Genomic DNA, 27,783 nt, shown 5'->3' on the forward strand with positions numbered 1-27,783 from the left:
AAATAAAATCTAGATGGATTATTTTAAAGAATTTAATAAAAATTAAAATAAGCTGAGTGCCTGGAAGATTTTAAAACTCTTTATCTAACTTTAAGGAAGGAAAAACTTTTCTAAGAGTAAAAACAAAGTAAAAACTCAGAAAGGGAAAAGGCAGGTTTAGCTACTCAAATATGAAATACCTCTACATCAATTTAAAAGCCATTAAAAAGCAAAAAAATTGAGAAATGAGTAAACGTTCTATTTTTTAGTGCTGTTTAAATATTTTTATAAATCAGTAAGAAAAAAATATATATGCCACAAAACAATGTACAAAGGGCAATCTACAAAGAAACAAAGAGTCACTAAACAACAACAAATGTGCAACCCAACTATTAAAGAACTAAAGATAGGGTCAGCCCCGTGGCTTAGCGGTTAAGTGCGCGCGCTCCGCTGCTGGCGGCCGGGGTTCGGATCCCGGGCGCGCACCGACACACCGCTTCTCTGGCCATGCTGAGGCCGGGTCCCACATACAGCAACTAGAAGGATGTGCAGCTATGACATACAACTATCTACTGGGGCTTTGGGGGGGAAATAAATAAATAAAATAAAATCTAAAAGAACTAAAGATAATGCTGTTCTCCTACCTAGTGATCAAAGTTGTTGGGTTTTGTTTTTAACGATAAGACCCAACGTTGCCCAGGTTATAGTGAAATAAGCACTTGCATGTAGTACGAGAGAATGTAAATATGTAAAGGACAATTTTAAAAGCAAGAATTAGAAACCATAAAAATGTTCTCTGACCTAGTAATTTCACATCTAGGAGGCGAACAAAGGTTTAAACACAGTTTATTATACTACTATTAAAACCTGAAAACAGTTTGAATGTCCAACAACAGAGAGGTAGTTGAAAAAATTATTATACAACCATATAATGGCCATTAAAATAAGCATGTTCTGAAGGAATATTTAGAGATTTAGAAAAAAGGTTAATATGATATGAGTTTTGTTTTAAAAATTTATGCAAGGAGAGAAAACAACCAGAAGGAAATAAACTATACTGGATATTTTTATGTAAAGCCACAGGTCAAGACAACCAGTGTCATTCCCAACTGAATCAGTGTGTATAACTAACAACAAAAATAATCAGAATTGTAGCACTTTGTAGTTCACAAACACATATAAAACAGCTCAGTGAGGATCTATTTTTATAGATCAGAAAGGAATGGGGCCGGCTCCGTGGCTTAGCGGTTAAGTGTGTGCGCTCTGTGCTGGCGGCCCAGGTTCGGATCCCGGGCACGCCCCAAGGCACCACTTCTCCGTCCAACGTGAGGCCGAGACCCACGTACAGCAACTAGAAGGATGTGAACCTATGACATACAACTATCTACTGGGGCTTTGGGGGGAAAAAAAATGAATAAATAAAATCTTTAAAAAAAAAATAAAAAAAATAAAATAAAATAAAAAAAAAAAAAAGAAAGGAATGGCTGAAACAAGCAAAAGGGGACTTTTTTTAATCTACACCCTCCCCCCCAAGAAACTTAACTAAAACCTTAAAAAAGGTAGATTTTTTTAAATTTAAAGAAAAAAATTAGGTAAGGGACCCTTGATGAGAAATTCTAAAACTGAAATTAGAAAGGGTGGGGGAAGGAAGGAAGAGATAAAAGAAGGAAGGGAGAGAAAAGTTTAAATTCTAAAGTAGCTTCAGTTCCAGAATGAACTATTTTCCATGTAAAGAAGCTAGGACAATTATACAGGAGTTTTTAACCTAAATATAGAGCAAGACGAACAACCAAGATACATCCAATCTTTCCAGTGTTCAAACTGGAATGGGTAAAGAAACTGGTAAAGGAAAATTAAAGTACAAGACTTAAAATAAGTTCATGTCTTCAGACCCAGAGGGAATTAGATATCTCAGAGTTTTGGATAGTACACGTGTAATCACTAAACCACTGACAGAAATGTTTGCGGTAAATTAGAAAGGAATTCTAGAAAGAATGCAATATTGAGCTTGAGGTTACCTCCCAGAAAAATACTAGACAAAATTATTAACAAACGCTTGCTAGCATATAGGAAAGAATTTCATTATCACTAAATGCCAAGAAGGGTTCATCAGGACAGCCCAAAATTAGAAATTAATATTTAGCCATATCATAAGAAAGAAAACAAATATGAATTATTTTAAGATAACTCAATTCTCTGTGTTGGGATTGAGTCAATTTTTAGTAAGAAAAGAGAGCCTATGTTCAAGTAACTCCCAGTGCTTAAAAAGGTGATTTGAAATCACATCAAATTTTTCCAATGTTAACAAGTAAAAAATAAACAAACAAAAATCAGTGAAAACAACATACCAAACAACAAATCCAACAGCAATCAAAAGTGGGGGGATGGCAGGGGCAGATAATAACGCATTAAACAAATTCTGGTAACCAAGTAGTGGAATAGAAGATTTTCTATTTATAGAAGAATTTGCCCTGGACTGAGCTATAGGATTCAGCTATTAAACCTGCTTCCAATTCCTTAAAATTCTGTGACTATCACAAAAACCCTCAAATCTGGAGAGAAACAATATCCTCAAACAGTTGAGAGATTAAAACCTAGTACAAGACATTTAATCAAGTATTAGCAGAGAGAGCTGAGCTCGGAGTTCTACCAAAAACTGTACACTGCCCTAGCTCAGCTTTCATACTGCAACCCTGCCATTCCCTCCGGCTTCAGAGAGAGGCAAAATTCTTAGCCCTCCAATCCCAGTCTCAAAAATGGTGAGAAGAGACTCAAGAAATTACCTAAATTACAATGGAGCAAATGTGTAAAAAGAGCCTCTCAAACATGAGCAAGATGAAGAAAGCCGCACAGCAAAGAGACTATAGCCAAAAAACAAACAATATAAAGAACATGACATGTATAAGATAACTAAAACCCTTAACCTAGGAGTAAATACAACTCAGTATAAAGATATTTCTCAAAACTGCCCAATGCAAATAAAACTTAATTCTAACATAATTTCAAACAAAGCTCAAGAATGAGATGATAAAACAGAAAAAGGTAAAAAAAATTGAGGATTACAGAACCAAAGTAACTTAAAAAGAAAACAGAAGTAGTAAATAAAATAAAAAGTGTAAGGAAAAAGAATATACAGCGTTGAGGGGCCAGCCCCGTGGTGTGGTGGTTGGGTTCACGTGCTCTGCTTTGGCGGCCCAGGGTTCACCGGTTTGGATCCTGGGTGTGGACCTACGCACCGCTCATCAAGCCATGCTGAGGCGGCGTCCCACATAGAGCAACTAGCAGGATATAAAACTATGACATACAACCATCCACTGGGGTTTGGGGAGGACAAAAAAAAAAAGTTAAAAAAGGAGGACGATTGGCAACAGATGTCAGTTCAGGGCCAATCTTCCTCAAAAACAAAAACAAAAAAAACTCTTAAAAAAGAATATACACTGTTGAAAATAAAAATACTGCTAAAAGAAAGCCATGAAATAATCACAGTAACGCAAATGAAAAAACAGCAGATATTAAAGCAGTCAGAGAGAAACTCACAGCTATAGAAAACAAAGATGATCAAACATAAAGATAACTTGTGTCCCTTAAAGCAGAGAATCCAACAAATGGAGAACAGATATATTCAAACTTAAAAGCCCACAAAATAAAAATTAAAAAAACACATTCTGAAAAATTCTGTTACAGAATGTTTAACAGCAAGACTTATTGTAGTTAAACTTAGTAGAATGCAAGGGAGTGGGCTTGGGGGTGGGAGGAATCTTTAGTCCGCTCCGCAGCAATATTCCAGGCCCACTGTTTAAATTCTTAGGTGAAACAAAGTGTGACTCAATGATATTATATACAACCAAGATATAGTTCAAAACTAAAGCAAGAAGGAAACACTTTCCATTATGAAAAAACTCAGAGAATACAGGTCCTAAGAACTTACTCTTGAAAAAAGTTACTTGACAATAAAATTCAGCCAATTTAAGAGATAATATAAAAAACTTACTGGAGAAGCTGTGGTCAAAGAACTGGTAATAACTATCTAACAAATTTAAATTAAACATAGAATACCTAAACAACTCTGAGGATTATTTTTACAGAAGAAAATATCACAGACCTGAAAAATGTAACATAAAGTCCTTTAAAAACAAACAAACAAATTGGATAGCAGGAAATGAGAGGAGCATGGGAATACTATTAGCCCTTCATAGCAGGAGCTCAATATAGATTTTGAAGCATGTAATTAAAACAAAACCTAATAGTTTGCCACCAAACAGTAATTACACATAAATCCCTTCCTTGCAGACAAAGGCTCTGGTTTTCCTCGGCTAATCCTGCTCATATCCTCATAAAGTAGCCCCCTACTCCAGCCCAGAGGTGAACATGGGTGTGTCTACATCAATTAAGAAAAATCTGTTCTCGTTAGCCACTGACTGCTTTAAGTCTAGATAATGAAACAGAAGGGGAAATTTTCTGTGAGCTGGCTGGGAATGTTCTCTCTCTTAAAAAGGTACTCCCTTCCTGCCTTTAGATGCTCGAGTGTTAGGCTGTGACCCTTGAACAACTGCAGTGACCTGCCAACCAGGCCTAGAAAAGCCACGAAAACCATGCCTGGCCACTGTTGAATAGCTATTGTTAAATTAACCAATCTTAGAAAAGCCTAGCCTCTGAACTTCTTATGCAAAACAATAAATTTCCTACTGCTTTAGCAATATTCTGTTATAGCTAAAAGCATCCAAACTGGAAAGACAGTCTTACCTCTCAATGATTTTTGTCTGTTTTTCTAATCTCTATTATTAAACTTAAAGGTATATTTAAGGAAATAATATTTTTTGTGGCAAGGAAACTTTATTTGAAGTTCAATCATGTTATCTATTTTATTTCACTTTCTTTTTCTTCTATATAGCCAAGTAAATCTGACTTTCATATTTTTAAAAATTTAGTATTACATCATTTTGACAAAATAATTTTTAGCAATATAACCATCCTTTTAATCCATATATATGTATAAAAAAACATTTGGAATGTTTATTTAGTAGTAATAATGGATATTCCTGGATGGTGGGTTCTGGAGTACAGTTGTTTTTAAGTAACTTGCATTTTTAAAAACGCTCTGCCTTGGGGCAGGCCCAGTGGCACAGCGGGTTAAGTTCATGCGCTCTGCTTCGATGGCCCGGGGGTCACAGATTCGAATCCCGGAGCACGGACCTATGCACCACTTATCAAGCCACACTGTGGCAGGTGTCCCACATATAAAGTAGAGGAAGATGGGCACACATGTTAGCTCAGAGCCGATCTTCCTCAGCAAAAGGAGGAGGATTGGCAACGGATGTTAGCTCAGGGCTAATCTTCCTCACCAAAAAATAAAAATAAAAAAATTCTCTGCCTTATTTGAATTTTTTATAATTACATACAGCTTAACAAAAGGAACAGGCTAAAATGAGGTAGAGACAGCTAGCTATTCACCAAACCCACTTCTTTTTCTTACTCAGAATATAACTAGACATTTCCCAGTTTCCTATGCAGTTAGGTGTGGCCATTTAACTGGATTCAAGCCAAATGCAATCTGAATGAAAAATGATGTGTGTCACCCCTAGGCCTAGTCCTTAATAGCCCTAACTATTTAGTGTCCATGCTCCTTCCTCTTCCAGAGATTAATGCAAATGAGCATGGCAGCCATAGAAGCAACATTGAAAAGAAGGCTGAGTCAAAGATGGAAGGAACCTAAGTTCCTGATTCATGGCTTGGAAGAAAACTGTCTGCCAATCAAGAACACCTGTTTTGGACCTTGCTGTGAATGAAAAATAAACATTGTATTAAGCCACTCATAATTTGAGAACTGTTATGTGTTGGAAGACAATTCTACGTGACTCTACTGTTTCTGCATGTCTTGCAAGTAAGGCAATGACTTGCCCATTGTTCTAGACTACCTCTTTAAGGTTAGCTGTATAATAAACAGACTTAGAAGACAGAGGGTCTACCTTAAGAGTAAAGGGCAGCCATGCCTACCGTCCATTACAAAAGATTCAAGTGCCCTAAGCTCAGGGTTCCTCTACAGCAATGCAACAGACCACATGAGCAGATGTCATCTGGCCCCTTTGTGTTGCCCTATGGAAACTGGGTCTCTACTGCTATTGCTATTCGGAATAAACTCTCCTTCATCTCTGATCCAGAATTCTCCCGTCTCCTAATTAGTTACCTTGTAAGTAGGGTAAAACCAGAGACCTCTTTCACAGTTCTTGACAGTTTGGTGATGAGAATGTGATGCTGTGAGAGACATGGCTTTCTGTAGAGGAAGGATAAGGGCCTCACAGACCAATTAATGGGATTTGAGGGAAGTCTATGGGAACGCGTAACAAACACATTGAGCAAATTGTATACTCTATCAGGCAGTAAATGATCCTTCATTTTATTGCCTGATAATGAGGAGGAATTGAGGAGGTGGTTGCAGGCTGAGTACCAGGAAATACAGTCTAAGAGAGAGTCTTAGAGACTCGCTCTTAGAGCTCTAGTCTAAGAGAGCTGCCCAAATGATTTTCTGGTGATTGCTAAACCTCCTCCAGGTAGGAGGACTTCCTCACCAATATGGCAGTCAGCTTCAGTTCCACCCCATTGTAATAATAACTGGTATTAAGATTCATCTTCAGTGAACAAAAGGTTCCAACCCTTTTCAGATAAAAGTTAGAGACACTCATCTATACTAACATGAAAGGAGGGAAACGGACAAGCAACCACTATGGGCAGAAACCAAGCAAATCATAAGAACTCTGGCTGGTTGGCTTGGAAGATGAGGGGGTGGGGCTCTTAACACATGTTAAGGAAGAAGGGCAACAGCTGGGCTGTCTTACAGCTCAACACCTCCTGCAGTTATCCTGCCAACTTCAAATTCATTTAGAGATGACAGTAAAAGATCTCAAAGCTTTCTGCAGTGTGTCCTGGTTGTTATAAGCCAGCTTTGGTTCTCTCAGAGAGATTTCCCAGAGATAGACCAACTCCCATGAGAAATTATAGTTGAGACCTTAAATAGTATTCAGGTTCTTAATGCCCCAGATTGGATTTACAATACTCATAAAGCATTTACAGTGTAATAAAGGTGACCCACTGGAAAATGAGAAATCTAGATAAATTCTCACAATCAGCACTGCCACCCTGAAAAACTCTCCCAGCCCTTACGAAACTAGGTGAAAATCTGAGAAGTTATCTTAGTAATGGGGTAGCAGAGGTCCCAGATTAAGGCAAGCTCTCCAAAAACAGGTCTCTGCTGTGTGAGCCAAGATCCAGTCAACCAGAGGGTACAAACTGGCTGCTGAGTCAAGGGGTTCCCAGGGCTGAAATACATGGTATACCCGTGAGGATATCACAATATAAAGCATTATGAGTGCTGAAAACACGGATAAGTTACTTGGTTGACCCACAAGCAGCCATCATGCCGTTCGCAACTGAAAGTAAATACTTAATGGTATAGAGCCACTTTCTACCCCACAATCTCTCAATCTTCCTCAACCTCCTCACCCTTTAAGGCGACCACAGATGCTTTAAGAAGAGAAATATTAGAAATAGGGATGAGGTTTCCCTGTCCCCAAGGAGGAATCAATCAATGGACATATGCATCCATCCCAGTATGGTGGCGAATCTGGAGAGAGGAGAGACAAATTTTTATGGCTCTATCACATAGAGATACCCAGATCACTATCTTACCCGGACCCATGGAAGAAAAAGGCACCAGGATTCAGTGGAAAGATTCACAGTGGGGTAACAAAGCTAACATGACTTGGCAGGCCAGGCCTTTCAGCAACTAACTGTACTTTTGTTACTGCTTATACATCTGAAGGTATAGCATGAACTGATATGTTATATAGCAGCCAGCAAACTATGGCACCCAAGCTAGCAATGATTTTTATATTTTCAAAGAGTTATAAAAAAAAAGGAAGAATATGTGCCAGAAACTATATGGGGTCTGCAAAGCCTAAAATATTTACTATCTGGTTCTTTGCAGAAAAAGTTTGCAAACCTCTGTGTTATATGCCTATCATTACCCATCCCATAAGCGTCAAAGGATATTCTCCCAATCAGGCAGGAAGTGCTAATGGGACATATAAATTGCTCCCCAAACCACTTCCTTTTCCAACAGAAACAGAACAGAGGAGGACAAAGGGAAGCCACAACCTTGATTAAGAACTTAAAGTAGCAGGGGTAGTAAGAGATGCAGTATCTCAACACAAAAGCCCTGCGAGGCCAGTGAAAAAAGGTTAACAGGAACTGGAGGATCAGAGTGAATTACTGTCAACTGAGTTTAGTTATTGCATTATAGCCACAGCTGTTACAGACTAAACCCATTACACAGACTGATGGTACTTCGTAGGTTGTCTTGGACACTGCCAATGCCTTCTTTGCCAGACCACTCATACCCAAGAATCAAGATCAGTTCATATGCATGTTGCAAGGCCTCCAATATAAGTCTGTAGTGCTTCCCCAGGAGAATCAAAATTTCCTCGCCATCTGCCACCAACAGGTGTGTCAGGATTTCGTGCAAGTGTCTCTATCCTCTGATTTTTCCAAAGCTTTCAGTATTGGTTGGTAACTCAGTAGTAACATCCGTCTCAACAGCTCTGACTGTGATGTTACCACACTCCTCTCAACAGGGCTGGTTAAAAAACCCCAATAAAATTCAGGGACCTGCTCAACAAGTTAAGTTTCTTGGAACTATGTGAATTCTTAGAAGTATCGGAATTTACAATGTCCGATCCCTCTGGCAGGTCTCTTCAGACACGCACCATCAAAAAGGAGGCTGAGCATCTTGTTGAACTTTTTAGGTATTAGAGGCTCTATGTGACTCACTTTGACATTCTATTTGGTCCTTTCCATCAGCTACCCTGCAAATACGCATTCTTCGAGAGGAGCCCAAACAAGAGGTTCTGTTGAAATCTGTGCAGCAAGCTATAGCACACTCTCTTTAGGGCCCCACATCATCATTACGCATTTGAGCTACAAGTTTCTGTGGCTGATAATTTTGCCAATTTGAGCCTCTGGCAAAGAGCCTCCACCCCGAGGCACCCATTGGGGTTTTGGACTTGCCACCTTCCTGACACACCTATTATTAGGTGCACCCCTTTCTGAAAAGCAGCTATTAACTTGCCAGTGGACTCTTGTCAAAACTAAACACCTGACCAACGGAGGCTTTGTGATTCTCCAGCCTAAGGTACCTAACATTAAGTCAGACTTAACAACTAATGATGTGGGAAGGGCCCAAAATTCCTCACTTGTCAAATAGAAATGGTATATTCAAGAACACAACTGGCCTGGCCCCAGAAGCTTTACATTAAATAGTGGCAGCTACTTCCACTTCACCACCTGAGGCAAAGCTGTTGGCTTAACGTGGACCTCAATTCACAGAGCTTCCCCTAAATGCCAGGCTTGATTCACTGATGGTTCAACTAAGCTGAAACCCACTGATGGTTCAACTAAGCTGGGTTGCTGCAGCTATTTAACCTCAGTACCTGCTAAAGTGCTCCAAAAATACATGTCATCACTGCACTAGGAGGCAGAACTCAGGCCATTCTCACAGATCCTGACAATACTTCTGTGGTAGGTGAAATAATAATACCCAAAGATACCTAAATCTTAATCCCCAGAATCTGTAAATATGTTACCTTACTTGGCAAAAGGCACTCTGAAAATATAAGTAAATAAAGGACCTTGAGATAGGGAGATTATTTTAGATTATCCAGTGGGCCACATGTAATCACAGGGGTCCTTAAAAGTGGAAGAGGGAGGGCCGGCTCCGTGGCTTAGCGGTTAAGTGCGCGCGCTCTGATGCTGGCGGCCCGGGTTCGGATCCCAGGCGCGCCCCGAGGCACCACTTCTCCGTCCAACCCGGGGCCGAGTCCCACGTACAGCAACTAGAAGGATGCGGACCTATGACGTACAACTATCTACTGGGGCTTTGGGGGGAAAAAATGAATAAATAAAATCTTTAAAAAAAAAAAAAAAGTGGAAGAGGGAGATATGACTATGGAACAATGATCAGAGAGTTGCAACATTGCTGGCTTTAAAGATGGAGGAAGTGGGCCACGAAGCAAGGAATATGGGCATACTCTAGAGGTTGGAAAAGTTAAGGAAACAAACTATGTAAACACACAAAGGAATTAATAATCACTGATTTAATAGTCAATTTAACTTCTCTCTGCCTGATTAACAGGTATATCCATTTTAAACATTTAATACTAAAGCTTTTCCTTCTTCTAGGGATAAAAGACCCTGCCATCTCTTCTCAATGCCTCATCAGAGATTATCCCTTTCCATGACTTCAGCAAAGACTTCTTACTCCATTAACATCTCATGCTCCAGTTTCATATTCCTATTTGTCTATCAATGTATATGTAACTACTACATTATATTCAATGCAAATAAAATTAGAATTTCTCCCAAATCAGTTCTTAATTACTCAAAAGTTGTCAACAACACCATCTTTATTCCATTACCCCACGCTTAAAACTCTGGGTTTGTAAAACAGTAAGCATTTCACACGGTTTCACTGTGTTCAAGAAATCATACTAGGCATCATGGGAAGAACAGTAAGGTATAAAAGATAGGGATCAGCTTTGAGACACACAGCCTGGCAGTAAGACATATACTAATGATAACCTGCAGTATAGGAGTGAAATGAAAAAATAAGAAAATCATGTAAAAGATATCCAAAGCAAGAGATAAAGTGTGATAAAAGACAAAGTCTAGCTTCATTAGAAAGCTAGAACTAATTAAGTGCTGGATTTGAATTGAGATGGAAATAAGAAAAGAGAAAAATGAAGACTGAAGAGAATCATTATTTGACCAAAAAAAACAAAACACCAAAGCTTGTTTGGAGGCAACGGGTAGAATATGATTCAAACAAACTGCTTTTCCCTTTCATTATGTCTAATGTGCCAATACTTCAGTCCAAGCAAAGCCTCATCACTTAAGTCTCACAACTCTTCTTCTATCTTCTTTACTATCAAATCAATCTCCTAATTTTATGAGCCTTTAAAATATTAATCATTTCACTTTTTTGATCAAATATACATCTAGCCCGACTCATCTCAAACGCCAGATTCACGTTTCTAACTGCCTTTAAAATGTTTCCCATTCTACCGTACCCTCATCTTAATGTGACTAAAATCAGACTCATCAGTTCCTCCTTTTTATAATGTTCACAAACTAGCTTTTCCTCAAGTCCCTACTTGTACTTATGGTACCACATGCCTTAGTTAAGACAGCCTGAAACCATCTGTCACCCACAATGCCCCTTTTCCTTTGGCCTATCACTACCAATCAGATCCCAGACAATATAGATTTTATTCCTTCAGCACCTTGAATATCATTTCCCACATCCTTCCATTCGTACAGCTATTAAGCTCAGTTCAGACTTCATGACTTTAAATCTGATTCAGGCTAACATGCTTAAGGAGCATAGTACAGTGGTTAAGAGCACAGACTCAGGAGCCAGACACACTGGGTTCACCCTCAGCCTATCTTACTATGTTAGTTTGTGCAAGCTGTTAAACTTCTACACCATAGTTTAATAGTAGTAGTACCTACTTCACAAGTTTGTTGTTGGGGATTATATGAGTTAATACATATACTTAGAACAATGTCTGACATATAGTAAACACTACATACATGTTAGTTATTATCACTGTGGTCGTCATCATTCTACAAACTGGTCTTCAATCACTTATTAAGTAAAAAATTTACTTATTTATTTGGCACATAAGCACTGACAATACAAAGATAAATAAGACTTATAAAGGTGAGTAAGACTTATAGAGAAATTCCACTGTTTTACTAGAGTATTAAATGCAAACTCCTCACTGGAATTGTCATAAATGGCCTCAAACCTATATTTTTATGCTTATCATTCTTATTCCCTATCCCATCTTTTCAGCAAACTGAACCTTCTCCATGTTCAAAATACTCTGACCTTTCTAACTTTTGGACTCTGAAAATATTGTTCATGTTATTGAGAACACTACCCCTTGTATCTCCTTAAGAAAAATCACTGACAACATTCAAGACTTTTCTCAAATACCACTTCTTTCATTTAGCATTTCCTATCTGCCTCACAAGAAGCTTCTGCCAAATTTCCGCAAGCACTTTCTTTTCCTCTCTCTGTCCCTATGTCACTCTGGCTTACCTACGTATTTATTTTATCCATTCAGCCTAACCTAAGCTAGCAGTACTCAATTTCAGAAACTACTATGACCTTACACTTTTTTCTAAATCAGCTGTGGTTATATACGACAATTAAGGTTAAAAAAAATAGGCCTATACAAGAATTTAGTCAGTAAAAATGTCAACTGAGTGATTTTACTACACAGAATCATATTAGATAACTACCCTCTTTCTAAGTAGATTCTGCTAACAATTCATCAATAAAGTGTAAACTACTATATCCATAATTTTTCATCACAAAAACTTTCCAATCTGCCTGTTGTCTGAAAGACTTAGTACAAAGTAATTCCTTATCTATTAATGGCTGACCTAAACCTTATTAGTGCCCATTGATTCCCATATTTGAGAGTAATGCTCTTCATGATGAACGAAATAGATAAACAAAATAAGAAACTGAATAAAAGTTTTATAATTTAAACAGATGTAAGCCTAATATTTATCCAGAAAACCTTAAACATACACAACCAGACTCTCTATTTTTCTAGAGCTGTGCTGTCCAATCTGGCATCTACTTGCTATTTATGTGGCTATTTACATTTACTTAATTAAAATTAAATAAAACTAAATATTCAGTACCTCAGTTTGACACATTTCAAGTGCTCAATACAACAGCAATAGATGTGTCTAGCAGCTATTGTATTAAACAACAGTTATAGAACATTTCCATCACTGCAGAAAGTTGTATTGGACAGTGTGGTCTAGAACTTCATATTACATCTACAAAAATTTACATTTGAATACACTCCTTTCATTTTTCCTCTAATGTTAACTATCAGACAACAATCAGCACACAAAGTTTATTTGACAACAATCAGTCCCAAGTAGATAAATAAAACGGCCAAAGACCAAATAACTTATTATAACGAAGGTACAAAACTAATACTGAGAAAAAAAAAATAAGTGTTGGCAAGGATGTGGAGCAACTGAAACCCTTGTTCGTGGGAATGTAAAATGGTACAGCTCCTGTGGAAAATGGTATGACGGTTCCTCAAAAAATTAAACACAGGGCCGGCCCCGTGGCTTAGCAGTTAAGTGTGCGCTCCGCTTCTGGCGGCCCGGGTTCGGATCCCGGGCGCACACCGACGCGTCGCTTCTCCAGCCATGCTGAGGCCGCGTCCCACATACAACAACTAGAAGGATGTGCAACTATGACATACAACTATCTACTGGGGCTTTGGGGAAAAACAAGGAGGAGGATTAGCAATAGATGTTAGCTCAGAGCCGGTATTCCTCAGCAAAAAGAGGAGGATTAGCATGGATGTTAGCTCAGGGCTGATCTTCCTCACAAAAAATTAAACACAAAAACACCATGTGATCCAGCAGTTACAGTTCTGGGTATATACCCAAGAGAAGTGAAAGCAAGATCATGAAAAAATATCTCTATACCCGTGTTCATGGCAGTATTATTCACAACAGCTAAAACATGGAAGCAACCCAAGTGGTCCATCAACAGATAAATGAATAAGCAAAATGTGGTTTATATATACAATAGAATATTTTTTTTAATAATTTTATTTATTTATTTATTTTCCCCCCAAAGCCCCAGTAGATAGTTGTATGTCATAGTTGCACATCCTTCTAGTTGCTGTATGTGGGATGCGGCCTCAGCATGGCCGGAGAAGCGGTGCGTCGGTGCGCGCCCGGGATCCAAACCCAGGCCGCCAGCAGCGGAGCGCACGCACTTAACTGCTAAGCCATGGGGCCGGCCCTACATAATAGAATATTATTCAACCTTAAAAAGGAAAGAAACTCTGACATATGCCACAATATGGATGAACCTTGAGGACAGTATGCTAAGTGAAATAATGCCAGTCATAAGAAGACAAATACTGTATGATTCCACTTATATGAGAAATCTAAAGTAGTCAAATTCCTAGAAACAGAAAGTAGAATGGTGATTGCCAGGGGCTGGAGGAGAGCGAGCAATGAGGAGTTGTTGTTCAACGGCTAACAGAGTTTCAATTATGCAAGATGGAAAGAGTTCTGCAGATGGATGGTGGTGACGGTCCAACAACAATATGAAAGCATTTAATGCCACGGAACTGTACAAGTAGAAATGGTTAAGATGATGGGGCTGGCCCGGTGGCATAGTGGTTAAAGTTTGTGCACTCTGCTGCAGCAGCCTGGGGTTCAGGTTCGGATCCTGGGCGCGCACCTACACACCACTCATCAAGCCATGCTGTGGCGGTGTCCCACATACAAAATAGAGGAAAATGGGCACAGATGTTAGCTCAGGGCCAATCTTTCTCAGCCAAAAAAAAAAAGGTTAAGATGGTAAATTTTATGTTACGTGTATTTTACCATAATAAAAAAATAAGAGGGGAGAACTACTACAGAGAGAGAACCTTAGGGTCCATGTTATTATCATAAGAGAAGTGAAACAAGATACAGAGAAGAAGTACAAGTGGTTGAAGAGCTACCCCAAATTGCTTATATTAATATATTCTGTCTATACACTACATACTTTTTCTTCATCTAATCCTCCATTTAATTGAAATGCTACAACTAAAAGTTTGAAAATGGTTTGTTTGCTATTGCCTATTTTTAAATTGAAAAGCAAACCAAAAAAAACCCACTTGCTTTTTTTTTTTTTTTTTTGTGAGTAAGATTAGCCCTGAGCTAACATCCATGCCAATCCTCCTCTTTTTTGCTGAGGAAGACTTGCCCTGAGCTAACATTCATGCCCATCTTCCTCTACTTTATGTGGGATGCCGCCACAGCATGGACTGACAACAGTGCATTGGTGCGCGCCTGGGATCCGAACCCGGGCCGCCAGCAGCAGAGCGTGCGCACTTAACCACTATGCCGGGGGGCCGGCCCCTCCACTTGCTTTTAAAATAGTTATTATGACACAAAGGATTCAGCAAAACACTAAAGTCTTATAAAATTACTTTGAACTACTTCTGTCAAAAATTATTTGAAGCTAAACTCCTCCTTTAAAATTTTAAGTGAATCAAGAACATGAATCAGTGATAAAACTATCTCCAACAATAAAATAAGGTAGTAGAATACAAAATTAACATATAAAAATCAATAGTCTATATAAACAGACAATAAAAGAAGATATAATAATAGAGAAATACCCTTTTAAAGTAATAAGAAAGAAATTAGGGGCCAGCCCAGTGGCGCAGCGGTTAAGTGTGCGCGCTCTGCTTCGGCGGCCCGGGGTTCGCAGGTTTGGATCCCAGGCGCGCACCAAAGCACCGCTTGTCAAGCTTCTCAAGCCAAGCTGTGGCGGCGTCCCATATAAAGTAGAGGAAGATGGGCACAGATGTTAGCCCAGGGCCAATCTTCCTCAGCAAAAAAAGAGGAGGACTGGCATCGGATGTCAGCTCAGGGCTGGTCTTCCTCACAAAAATAATTAATTAATTAATTAAAATAGTAAGAAAGGGAAGATGGTGGCAGCAGCACAGTTTCTCAATCTCTCTGAATCCCCACATAAAAACAGACAGACAACTTAGGAGAACCAAAAACTCATGGAATAACATTTACAACAAAACCAAGTGTCAAAGTATTGCCATGAACCACAAAATACAAGCAGGTTGGAACAAACAACTCCAAGACCTACATGGTAATAGCATTTGTGAGGGGAAAGGAAGCACCAAGAAAACCTGAAAATCGTCAACAGCATCCTCAGGAAAGCACAAAGCGCCAATTTGAGAACAGCAGCTGAAACAAGGAAGAGTTCTGCACTTGCCAATACCGGATAAATGCAAGAGGCCCACAATAAGAAGGCCTGATGTGATGTCTCAAATTAACCTTCCAGTCAGAGGTCCTTTCTAGACAGGGACCCACTCCAAACAGAAATGGTTTCTAAGTACCACCCCACTAAAAGGATACATGATGACAGCAAAAAAATTAAAAAATAAAAAAAAAAGGATATGATGCACTGTGAACAATGCACGACTTAAACGGTATTTCTATCAAATAGGCTTAACGTGAATCTAATCAGGAGAAAATAAATAAGACAAAGCCCAGTTGAGGGACATTCTGTAAAACAACCAGTCTAGACTCTTCAAAAGTGTTAATGTCGGGCCAGCCCCGTGGCTTGGCGGTTGAGTGCGCGCGCTCCGCTGCTGGCGGCCCGGGTTCGGATCCCGCACGCACGGACGCACTGCTTCTCCGGCCATGCTGAGGCCGCGTCCCACATACAGCAACTAGAAGGATGTGCAGCTATGACATACAACTATCTGCTGGGGCTTTGGGGGGAAAAATAAATAAATAAAATCTTAAAAAAAAAAAAAAGTGTTAATGTCATGAAAGGTAGAAAAACCTGGGGATTGTCTGAATTAAAGGAGACTAAAAGACATAACTAAATGCAATGGTTAATACCTGATTGAATCCTGGATCGATTTCTTTTTAAAGCAGCTATAAATAACACTATTGGGGCAACAGGAGATATCTAGATATGGGCTAATCTGGTATATTAGAGACTAGTAGTAGTATATTAATGTCAAATTTCCTAAGTAGATAATTACACTGTAGCAATGTGAAGAATGTCCTTCTCCGAAGATACATGCCCAGCTATTTAGAGATAAGTGTCACAATGTGAGCAACTAATTCTCAAATGGCCATAAACAGATTTTTTTAAATGTCTATATATTTTATGTATATGTATAAAAATGAAGATAAATCAAACGTGGTAAAATGTCAAAAATTGTTGAATCCAGGTTAAATATATCCAGTTGTTCTTTGTACTACTCATGCAAATTTCCTTTAAGATTAAAATCTTTTAAAACAAAAAGGTAAAAATAAACTGGCATGTAAATTATTTATATCACATCTTTCACTTATATTAAAAATCCCTTAGCACATTGTCTTCTAAATCATAATTTTAAATGTAATAATATTAATAATACTAACACTAAGATGCTATTAAGTTTTCTGCCTAGACAACCAGATTTTCAGGAAGTACTTTAATATGTGCCAAGGCATTTTACATGTATTAAATTTAATTTTACAACAACCCTATGAGGTTAAGTACTAAAATCACCTTAATGCAACGAGGAAATTGAGGCACAACATAATATCCCATTCTACAGATGTGCCACAACTTTTCGTCTAGTATTGGCCATTTATATCATTTCTAAATGTTAACTACTATAAATGGCTAAATAGTGATAAATAACCATTTATAAATCTTAAAGTTTATATCTAATACTTATTAGGTAAAATGATATGAACTTAAAGTTCCTTGTCATGCCATACTTAACAGAATCTAAGAAACTTACTTAAATCTCTAAAATTGTTGTGCATATTACAATGATCCTGTGTCATATTTACTGGCATCTTTTCTTCTTTCTTAGTGGTACGTAAAATAAAGGTGCATCTTATAATCAGTGGCAAATCAGATTAGATGAAATATAGTAGTTAAACAGCTTTTCAGAAAAGTTATACCTATTAACTATTAACACTCTCACTACTTATAGCTACATTTCTGAAATATACAAAAGAAAAGTCATATGGAAAGAGCACAAAAGTTTAAAAATATAAACTGGGCTCTCTCACTGTTACGTCCCCAAATATATAACTTTGGACAAATTGCTTAATGTCCCTAGCTAGAGACCCTGAGCTAGAAATACCCAGGTCAGTCCAAATTCCTTACCCATGGAAACTATGAGACAATAAATGTTTATTATAGTTTTAAGCCACTAAATTTTAGAGATTTGTTATGCTACAAAAGGTAACTGATAGAGATTTTGTTACGAGAAGTGGGATACTACTACTATAACAAAAAAAAACCTAAAAGTGTGGGGGTTGCTTGGAATTAGGCAGTAGGCAGAAACTGGAAGGGCTGTCGGGAAATTATGAGAGCCTAACGAGCACAAAAGAGACTGTTACTAGAAACGTCACAGCCTTCCAGGAGGCTGCTATCTAGGGATTAAAACAAAGTGAGAAATACGTAATTAAAAATTAAAGGGGGCCACCCCATGGCGTAGTGGTTAAGTGCTCACGCTCTGCTGCTGGCGGCCCGGGTTCGGATCCCGGGCGCACACCGATGCACCGCTTGTCAGGCCATGCTGTGGCAGCGTCCCATATAAAGTAGAGGAAGATGGGCACAGATGTTAGCCCAGGGCCAGTCTTCCTCAGCAAAACGAGGAGGATTGGCATGGATGTTAGCTCAGGGCTGATCTTCCTCACAAAAAAAAAAAAAAAATTAAAGGAAAAGGGGTTCTTGTTATGTAGTAACTAGAAGTTTAGCAACATTGTTGCCTGTGGAAACAGAGAAAACAGAAAATGTATTTAATGAACTGTATGATTTAACTAAGGAGATCTTCTGGTAAATATGTTAAAGGTGCAGCCTGATCTTTTGCTATTTAGATTAAAAAGCAGGGTACAGAGATAAACTAAATTAGGAAGGACTACTGACAAAAAGGAACCAAGACTTGCTGGTTTTGAAAATTCCCAGTCTCTCCAGACAGCAAACAATGCTAAAATTAAGGAATGGCTTCCAGACAAAGATAAAACCTAGACCACTGTGAGAAAACCATTGTATGAAGAGTAAAAACAAACGTGTGCTGTAAAATTCATTGTTAAGATCTAAGGCAGTGTCTGAGAGAACCTGAAGCAACAAAGCGTCAGAGAGGTTAAGGTCATGAAGGAAAAAGAAAGAATGAGGAAATATTCCACACTGGGAAAAACTGAAGAGACATGACAACAAAGTGCAATGTGATCCTGGATTGGATTCTGGACCAGAAAAAAAGTTCCTCCCCCTTAGTAAGGAGGACATTAGAGGGCAAAATTTGAATAAAAGGATCTGTAGATTAGCTAATAGTTCTGTAACAATGCTAATTTATCAATTTTGATAATTGTATTGCAATCATGTAGAAAATTCCCCTCTTTACTAAAACTATACACTAAAGTACTTAGGTTAAAGGGGCATTACATTTGTAATTCAGTCTCTAAATGTTCAGAAAAAGATTATACATAGAGAGTGAGAGAGAAAGAGAGCAAGCAAAGGAGTGGAAAAGGGGAGGATATGATAAAGCTAACGTGATAAAATGTTAACATTTTGAGAATCTGGGTGAATGGCATAGAGAAATAATGTGCAGTATTTTTGCAATTTTTCTCAAAGTTTCTCAAATTATTGCAAAATCAAAAGTTAAAAAAAAAAATTTAATCCTTCTGGCTGGCTGCCCAACACCCCAGGATGAGGATAAAACTAGCATTACTTACAAAACTTATGAACTGGCCCCTTAACTAGATAGACTGATCTCATGTGACTCTTCAGCCCCACCAATCACACAACCCAGACAATTTAAATTGTTGTTCCTGAAAAGCCCTGCCCTCTCAACTCTTTGCACATGTAGAAGCTTAAAACTTTAACTTGAATGGAAGATTTCCAGAAGTACAAAAAAGGGAAGTGGATGACAGGTAACTCTCAATGCTGAAAACTTGAAAAAAGATACAGAGAAGTAATGACAACTCTGTAACTGAGAGCTTTATTCCTCTGAGGGCCACAGAAGTAACCCAGTTCTCTTCAAAGAGATGAGTAGTCCTAAACAAAAGGAAGTCCAGTCAATCCCTGAGGTTCATAAAACTCTAACCAAAAAGCCTATCTTCCACAGACCCCACCATACCCTAACAGTGTTTATATTGGCAATAGCTCCTTTATCTGTTGCCAGCTATCAATAACAGAATGGAACCAAGGGCAAGTAAGGGGGTTGGGGAACGGGGTGGGAGATAAATGGTGACTTGGCTGTAAACTATTTTAAGTATGGTACTATACTTTTGATACATTACGGATTAGTTGGCATTAATGAGTGGCAAGAGGATGAGTCTGAGGACCAAATGAACCGATACAAGATTATCTCAATGCGATAAATTAATTACTGATTTCTAAATAATGACCTACAACTTAGCCTTTAGAAAAAAATTCTTCCTGAAGCTGGGAGCCTCCCAATACAACCACATGTTGCCATGTCTGATATGCCCCTCCATTTCCTAACCCTTACCCACATCTCGCTCTATGGCAGTGCTTCTGTAAACATAAGAACACTAGGCTTAAAAGAAAACTCTATTTTATAATGAACATTAATATTAATAGTCTTAGAAGATATTCTTTCTAAACAATAATTCACAATCCAAACTATCTTGTGATTGAATTAAACCCCTCCTATACATAGCTTTAATACATTTCAAACATGTACTTTGGTTCCTTTAAAAACATATGCCAGTTTTTCAATTTTTATAGAAACTGTCCTTATTCAGAGTTGTATTTCATCATTAACTTTTCCTCTCTCTTTGCAGGCATTTCACAGTTAATATCTAACCAATATTAACACATCTTGGGCCACACAGAAATCCTCTGAAAAGCAAAGGCTATATATACATTTTTTATTTTCTTATAATTATATAAAAAGTCAACTGACAAATTGTTGATTTCATTTTTAAATAAGCGATTTGGATAGCACAATATTTAGTACTAAATATTATCATCACTTACAATTTAATAAATGGTATGTTGTGTATTAGTTTAATATGATTTCAAATCCACTTGTTTATGACTTAAGTGAAGTCGGTTTTTTCCATTTGTTTATGGCTTAAATGAAGTTGTTTTAATCTACGAGTGAAGTTAGCTATGTCCAGATGTCATCATTTGACTTCTGTAGTAGTTGATAAGCACTCAATAGCTCAGCTGATGACAGGCACTGCTGGGGGCTTATGATAAGAACATGTGGAGAAGCAACTATAGCTAGGGGACTGTGATACTGTGATTTATAAGAAACATATATATTTGGTCATTCAGATGACCAAAATATATTTCCCAGATATATTTGGTCTTCATCCACAGTTCCTGGCTCATAGCTCCCAAAATCCTTGGAATTTCCTGAGCGAGAAGAGCAATGGGAGCATCTTTTGTTATAATATTTGGTCTCCTGTCCTCAGTTCCTGAAAACACTTCAGGGCCATAAAGGTGAACTGGGTATCTTGTTTATATTAATGAAGGTGACTTTTGGACAGGTGGGGGCTGGTTGCTAGGAGAATCAGCCATGTGACCAGGAAATTGAAACTTTCAGTCCCACCCCATGCTGGGGGGCAGGGGGCCGGGTTGAGGTTGACTCAGTTGTCCATGGCCAATAACTTAGTCAATCATGGCTATGCAATGAAGCCTCCATAAAAACCCAAAAGGACAGCTTGTTGCCCTCCCTTTTTAGGAGAGCTTCTACGAGGGGGAACCAGAATGCTTCCATGTGCCACCACAGCTCCACGAGGACAGAAGCTCCTTTGTTAAGAATCAGATTCCACAGGTAAAGGGCTCAGTCCCACAAAACCACTCTCCACTTCAGATACCAGTTGCTCTATGTGTCTCTTCACCTGGCTGTGGATTCATATCCTTTAATATCCTTTGTAATATATCGGTAATCTAGGGGGTAAACAGGTTTTCTTGAGTTCTATAAGCCATTCTCGCAAATTAATCAAACCCAAGGAGGAGGTTATTGGAACCTCCAGTTTGTAGCAGACAGGTCAAAAGCAGAGGTAACAACTTGGGCTTGCGACTGGCCTCTGAACTGGAGGGCCGTCTTGTGGGACTGAGCCCTTCACCTGCGGGACCTGATTCTATCTCTGGGTAGATAGTGTCAGAATTGAGTTGAATTCTCAGACACCCTGCTGGTGCCCAAGAACTGCTTGTTGGTGTGGGGAAACCTCCACACACAGACACATTGGAATTGGGTCCAGGAACCCTTTGCAGGGACATTTAGCCTTTAAATATCAAGAGTTTGTGAGGATTTATTTGAGAGTTTTCGGTCTGGCCAAGGAGACTCTTTGCTGATTTAAACAGCTCTACAAACACTTCTGGGGCATTAGTCCTTCCCTGGTAAAGGCAACTCTTTTACTGGCAGCGGCAAAAGCAGTGCAGCAGCCCACCGAAGAGCACCTTGCCTGTCAACACCTGCGTGATCATTCCCCAGCAACCTGCTCTAGCCACAGGGACTTTCACTCTGGCACCGGCAGCTGGACATCAGCTCTCCATCGATTATGGCGTTTCTCCTGAGAACTAACCTCATAGAAAAGATACACCTCAACTAAATTTGGGCTTTATTTCTTTCATCTTCCCCTGCCTAGAACAACAGTGTGATTAATCTTCCGTTTGGAGTATGTTATTACTTTACTGGCTTACTTAGAGACATTATCCTGTATGCTATTGGCTTGTGAAATTCCCGCAGTGAACCTGTGTTTGTAAACTATTGGTAAAGACAATCTCAGTCTCTGAGCATTGATTTGCCACCCCCCAAAACAAAACACAGTATTTTAAAATATGTACTAGAATGAAGGCAGATAAAAGAATTCAGAGGGAGAGTGATGCTAACATATCTTAAGAATAATATCACCAAAATTTAGCTCAGAACATATAGTACTTTAAAATACTAAAATTTGAATGAATTATGAGTGCTACCTTTCAATGAAACATTTTACAATATGATAAGCATATTTTTGAGACAAGCATACTGGATGTTAAAATCTTAAAAGGAGGAATGGAAAAAAAGAAAGTGTATAACACCCAATCATTTCAGCTATATTACCATGTAACATCATACCATAATAAAAAAGTCCCTTCCCAAATATTCCCAAGGCAATCAAACAAGTCTAACAATAATAAAAAATTTACAGAATGTTTATCTTACAGCCTTTATAGATTATCAGAAAATCTCAGTTATTACAAAATAAAATGCACAAACTGATTTTAAGTTTGACAACAAAAATCAAGTCGTCCTAAACTCATATACGCTAAAAGTAAAATCGAAATAGTATTTACATACTAATGAAAACACCAACTGCTAAAATTTAAAGCTAAGCAAGTTTGACTAAATACGTTTTTTAATCTAGTAGTCAACAACTGCAGAAAACTCATAAAATGAAAAATCTAATTCATTGCTAGAGCAAAAAATAATGATTAATAAATATAGTCATCACCAATGTATTTATTAAACACTGTACTACATTTAATAATTGTCCTTTAAAAATAACACAGCAGGTTATAAATTAAGATAAAGATCATACAGTGAACATAAAGATCATACAGTGAACACTTCTGTAAGCAAGATAATGCTCTTGAAATGGCAGAACAGAAGAACATCAATGGTAAGACTTCCCTCTTCATAATTTATACTGAGCCCTAACCAAGAATCCATTGTTCACAAGTTAAAAAGCTTAAATAAAATTTCACAGCGCTTCTTACTAAAACCGCTAATTAAATCAAATCTGTCATTTTTCCATCGGCAATCCAACAATAGACAGCAATACAGAACACTACTATTGTCACTATCACAAAACCACCTTATTAAAGAAATTACGATGAATATGTATACTTGCTGCCTAAGATCTACAAAACATATAAACCTAGCAAGTGCTCTAAAGGTGAATATAAAGTTATAATTATTATTTCACTCATAATTGGAAAATTAATCTCAAAACTAACAATTTAAGTTTTTAAAATATTTACCTTGAAAAAAGCACAAATACAAATTCAAACCAAATTTGTTTTTAAATAACATTAGCATTTCAATCGTATTCCCAAATCCTAAGTATTTACAAACATGAAAATGTAAGGTGATTTAGTTTAACACAATCTGTGGAAATATTTTCCAAACTAGTTTATACCAACTGTTTAAAAGTAATATTCTCTTCTAATTGAAGATGTACTCTGTATCCTTACTTTGTTAAAAACAATTCATAGTAGTACCCTTTCCTATGTTGGCAATATGTCCAATGAATGATTCTACAGTACTTATTATTAGTTTACTATAAATTACTTATATCCTTTAAAATAAGTAAAAATGTAAGCAGAAAACAGGTAAGTCAGAAAAAGACAGATTAGTATTAGGCAAGCTTTTAGTGTTTTAATTAAAAGACAAAATATTCTCAAATGGTAAGACAGTTGCCCATTAAAAATAATAATAAACCATTAGCACCACTGGGAAAAAAGAACAGTCAAGAATATGTAGAACTTCAAAACTGTTCTATTACAAAGGGAAAAAGCTGACAAAATTTTTACTTACATGTGAAATAACCAGTTAATAATATATAGCAACAAACTACTATTGCTGAAGTCACCTAAAGATTTCACAAGATGACCACAGTAACACATGCAGGAAATCTCTCTCATTCTTTCAATCAAGTTGTATTTCAAATTTTCCACTGAAATATGTACAACCATATTCACAAATATGGCATTATTTTAAACCTACTCTTTGACTTAATACTCTTTGTTAAAAACTTGCAGTTTTTCAGTGTCTCCATTCAGCTATTAAGACTTAATTTTATCTAAAAAAGGAAGAAATTCTATTAAGTAGTGTGCTACATATTTAGCAACAACAAATCCACTTACTTTTTTCTCTTTCTCATGATGTTTATCCTGAGAGTGAGAGGAAGAATCACTTAAACTTTGATCATATGACCTATTAGATCCCCGTTTGCTCTTTTTCTAAAAGAGAAAATATATATACATATATGTATATGTATATAAAATTTTTTAAAATAATCTTTTTGTTAGGCTTAAACCAATTCAAGTGTATTTGAAAATGTCTATTAAAGTTAAAAAAAAGTCTTACTATTTCAAACTATATAATCCAGCTTAGACACCATCCATATATTATCTATTGCATTATAAAGGAAAACCTAAACCTAAATTTAACATTAATGCCATATTTTTGTACATTATTAAAATGTGTGAAAATATATTTTCAAATAAGCATTAGCTTATTTGTCACTTTATCACAAACCACCTCATGAAAGAAATCAACTATAATTTTCAATGTCCGCTTTAAAAAAGAAAAGAAGTTTCAACCAAAACAGAGAATGCCAAACTGAAGAAAGATGCCAAGACTAGAAGAAAAGAAAAGATCTGAAGAGTTATGTTATGCCACTAGGGAAAGCAAGAAGCCTTTTAATCTCATACTTTCAGAATTAAGGCACACAGTTTTCTAAAAACTTGCCTCTGCAGTTCATTAAGAAAAAAATTAAAGGAAATGTCAGTATTAGACCCATGCATTTTTTCAAAGCATTACTAAAAAGTACAGTCATCCCTCGGTATCCACAGGAATTGGTTCCAGGACCCCCTCAGGTACCAAAATTCGCGGATGCCCAAGTCCCTTAGTTAATATCGTGTAGTATTTGCATATAACCTATGCACATCCTCCCGTATACTTTAAATCATCTCTAGATTACTTATAATACCTAATACAATGTAAATGCTATGCAAATAGCCATTGTACTGTACTGTTTAAGGAATAAGGACAAGGAAAAAAGTCTGTACATGTTCAGCATAGATGCAACCACCTAGGCCTTTCGACCGGCAGTTGGTTGAATCCACGGATGCAAAACCTGCATAAACAGAACCCACCCATGGATACGGAGGGCTGACTGTATTACACATTTCTGTTTAAAATATTTACAGAATTTCATAATAAAGTATGATGGTGAGAGTTATCTGAGGTGTTTAAAACTTAGTCGTACCACAACTAATTAGTTTACACTAGATAAAAATGACTATAAAAGATGTTCAAATTCCATGCAAATGTAGAGCTTATCCAATCATTAAATTATTAAACAGACTTTTTTTCACAACTAGCAAATGGGATAACAGCATGTCAATACCTAGCCATGAGAAAACTCTATTTACACAAACTTCAAAATCCATTTTCATTATTTCTATATTTTATCTGTATCATCTCTCATTTAGAAAATGATTCCAATATACTTTTAACGTCCAGGAAGCAAAATTTTCAATTTTACTATCTCAAAATTTCTCTTAAACCACTTCAATATTCTTTGTCAGTCATTCAAATAAATCACAGTCTTCAATATCAAACAATATATACACACTCTTAAGTATTTTATATCCATGAACCAAAATAAGCTGCTCATTTCATGAGAAAGGGGGCCCTAATGATATTACCTATTTTTCAAAAAAAAAGAGAGAAATTCACCAGGGAAAGGTAACAATTAAAAAAAAAGACACTAAAGAAAAACAAAGTAGCCTTAAACTTGCAGTATACATATCTGATTGTTATCATTAAAGACTGAGAAATAAATACTTGGGATATTAAAGAAATATTGATCCTTCATAGGAACATGGACACAAAATATATAAGTTAATCAAATATCACTAACTCGATAATCCATCCTACTGCGAAACAGTAAAATATTAAACATTTCCAAAATCTAAAATATTTCCCGAAGTTGTACATATATTTGTCTCAAGATCTTTAACCAAAAAGTCACAAAACAGCCTTGTTTCAGTTTTACTATCTCCTAGTAAATAAAAATGAAAATAAATAAATAAAAAATGAGTAACAGCAATAAAGCAAAAAGGTGAGAAGCAAGTGATAATCACAAAATGTATAATCAAATGTCAAAAATAAAATTAACTAAAAATAGCGTTAAATTATAGAGTCCTTTACACATTTGTTTTTATACTAAATGTATACCAACTTTTCCCATTAATATATATTCTAAATCAGAATATTTTAGAATATTCGTCTTTATAAATGAACTCAGGTAAAGCAAAATCTTTTAAAGTTACTAGATCTTTTAATTCCCAATAAAGAACATGCTAAGCAAACTTAATCTCAAGCCAAAATCACGGGGAAAGAAAGGGCTATTATGCCTTTTTATAAAACAGTGTCAACTCTATTGTCAAAACTAATTACCATTTTAATATTAAATTCAAGACAAATTCTTACCAGCTTACTAAAATGGTATTTACAGTATCCACAGTATTGGACGTTATCTGCACCATTACCTTCTTCTTCACAAAGTAGTCCAGCAAACTGAGCACTGAAAATAAAAGCCAAGTATATTAATAAAATTTCAAACCACAATATATGTATAAACAAATTAAAATTCACTTTCAAGCATGTAAGGTTTCTAAGAAAATCTTACCTCTCCCTAAGATAAAAAGGGAAAATAGAAGGGTTTTATTCTAGCTGTGATCAAGTACATTTCTTGCGACCGATTTTTTTTTAAGTTATATTTATGGTTTAAAATAAACTTTTCATCCATCTCTAACAAGGATGAAGAATTATGCATGTTTTATGTCACCAAACAGACATTAAACTTCTTTAAGATAAACCCTCCCTCCCATAATTAACACTTCATTTTACTCTTTCAATCTGTATCACAGGTACAAATGGAAAGCCCAGGCCTCTAAAGAGCTGAAATGACATGTGATGATATTTGTCCATGGATGCAAATCACATACTGTTAGAAGGAAAATGCTTCAAGTCACAGCACAGTACAGTAAGCAAGAAAAACATAAGCTGTGTTTTTCAGTCAAAAACAACAGAAGAAATGGAAGTGAAACCTAAAGTTATGATATTCGTACTTTTTAAAAACACAAAATGCTGAAGTTTATAATCATCAACTTGTCAATTTGACCTCCCATTTTTAACATTCCAAAATTACAGTATTAGTATATATCTCATACCCAAAAAGGATTTCATCTCTGGAAAATTAAGTTCAGTATTAAGAGAATTTATAAAAACCAAAAATCTTTTCCATTCTCCAAAAGTAATCTAAAATGGACTTCATAAATCCACACACTAAAAGCTCAGTAAATAAAGCATGTGCCTATATAGGCTGCTAGATATAGCTGATTCTTTTTTTTTT

General features: G+C 36.9%; 1 protein-coding gene across 14 annotated transcripts in view; it reads right to left on the reverse strand.

The window, feature by feature from the left end:
* MLLT10 (MLLT10 histone lysine methyltransferase DOT1L cofactor) overlaps positions 1 to 27,783 on the reverse strand; it is a 271,785-nt gene that overhangs the window by 110,880 nt on the left and 133,122 nt on the right. For 13 of the 14 annotated variants that reach the window (XR_015549345.1, XM_087420756.1, XM_014783632.2 and 10 more), the window contains 2 exons: positions 26,859 to 26,952; positions 24,503 to 24,598 (listed from right to left, as the gene is read on the reverse strand). Coding sequence is in view for 13 of the 14 variants with exons in the window: in XM_087420756.1 (XP_087276882.1) it covers positions 24,503 to 24,598; positions 26,859 to 26,952 (190 nt within the window). In the remaining variant the exon portion in view is untranslated. The remainder of the gene's footprint in view (positions 1 to 24,502; positions 24,599 to 26,858; positions 26,953 to 27,783) is intronic. The other variant, XM_087420757.1, reaches the window with a different exon arrangement.

This window comes from Ceratotherium simum, chromosome 32 (genome assembly GCF_057802395.1).
Source record: "Ceratotherium simum simum isolate JZ-2026a chromosome 32, ASM5780239v1, whole genome shotgun sequence".
NCBI classification, from domain to species: Eukaryota; Metazoa; Chordata; class Mammalia; order Perissodactyla; family Rhinocerotidae; genus Ceratotherium; species Ceratotherium simum.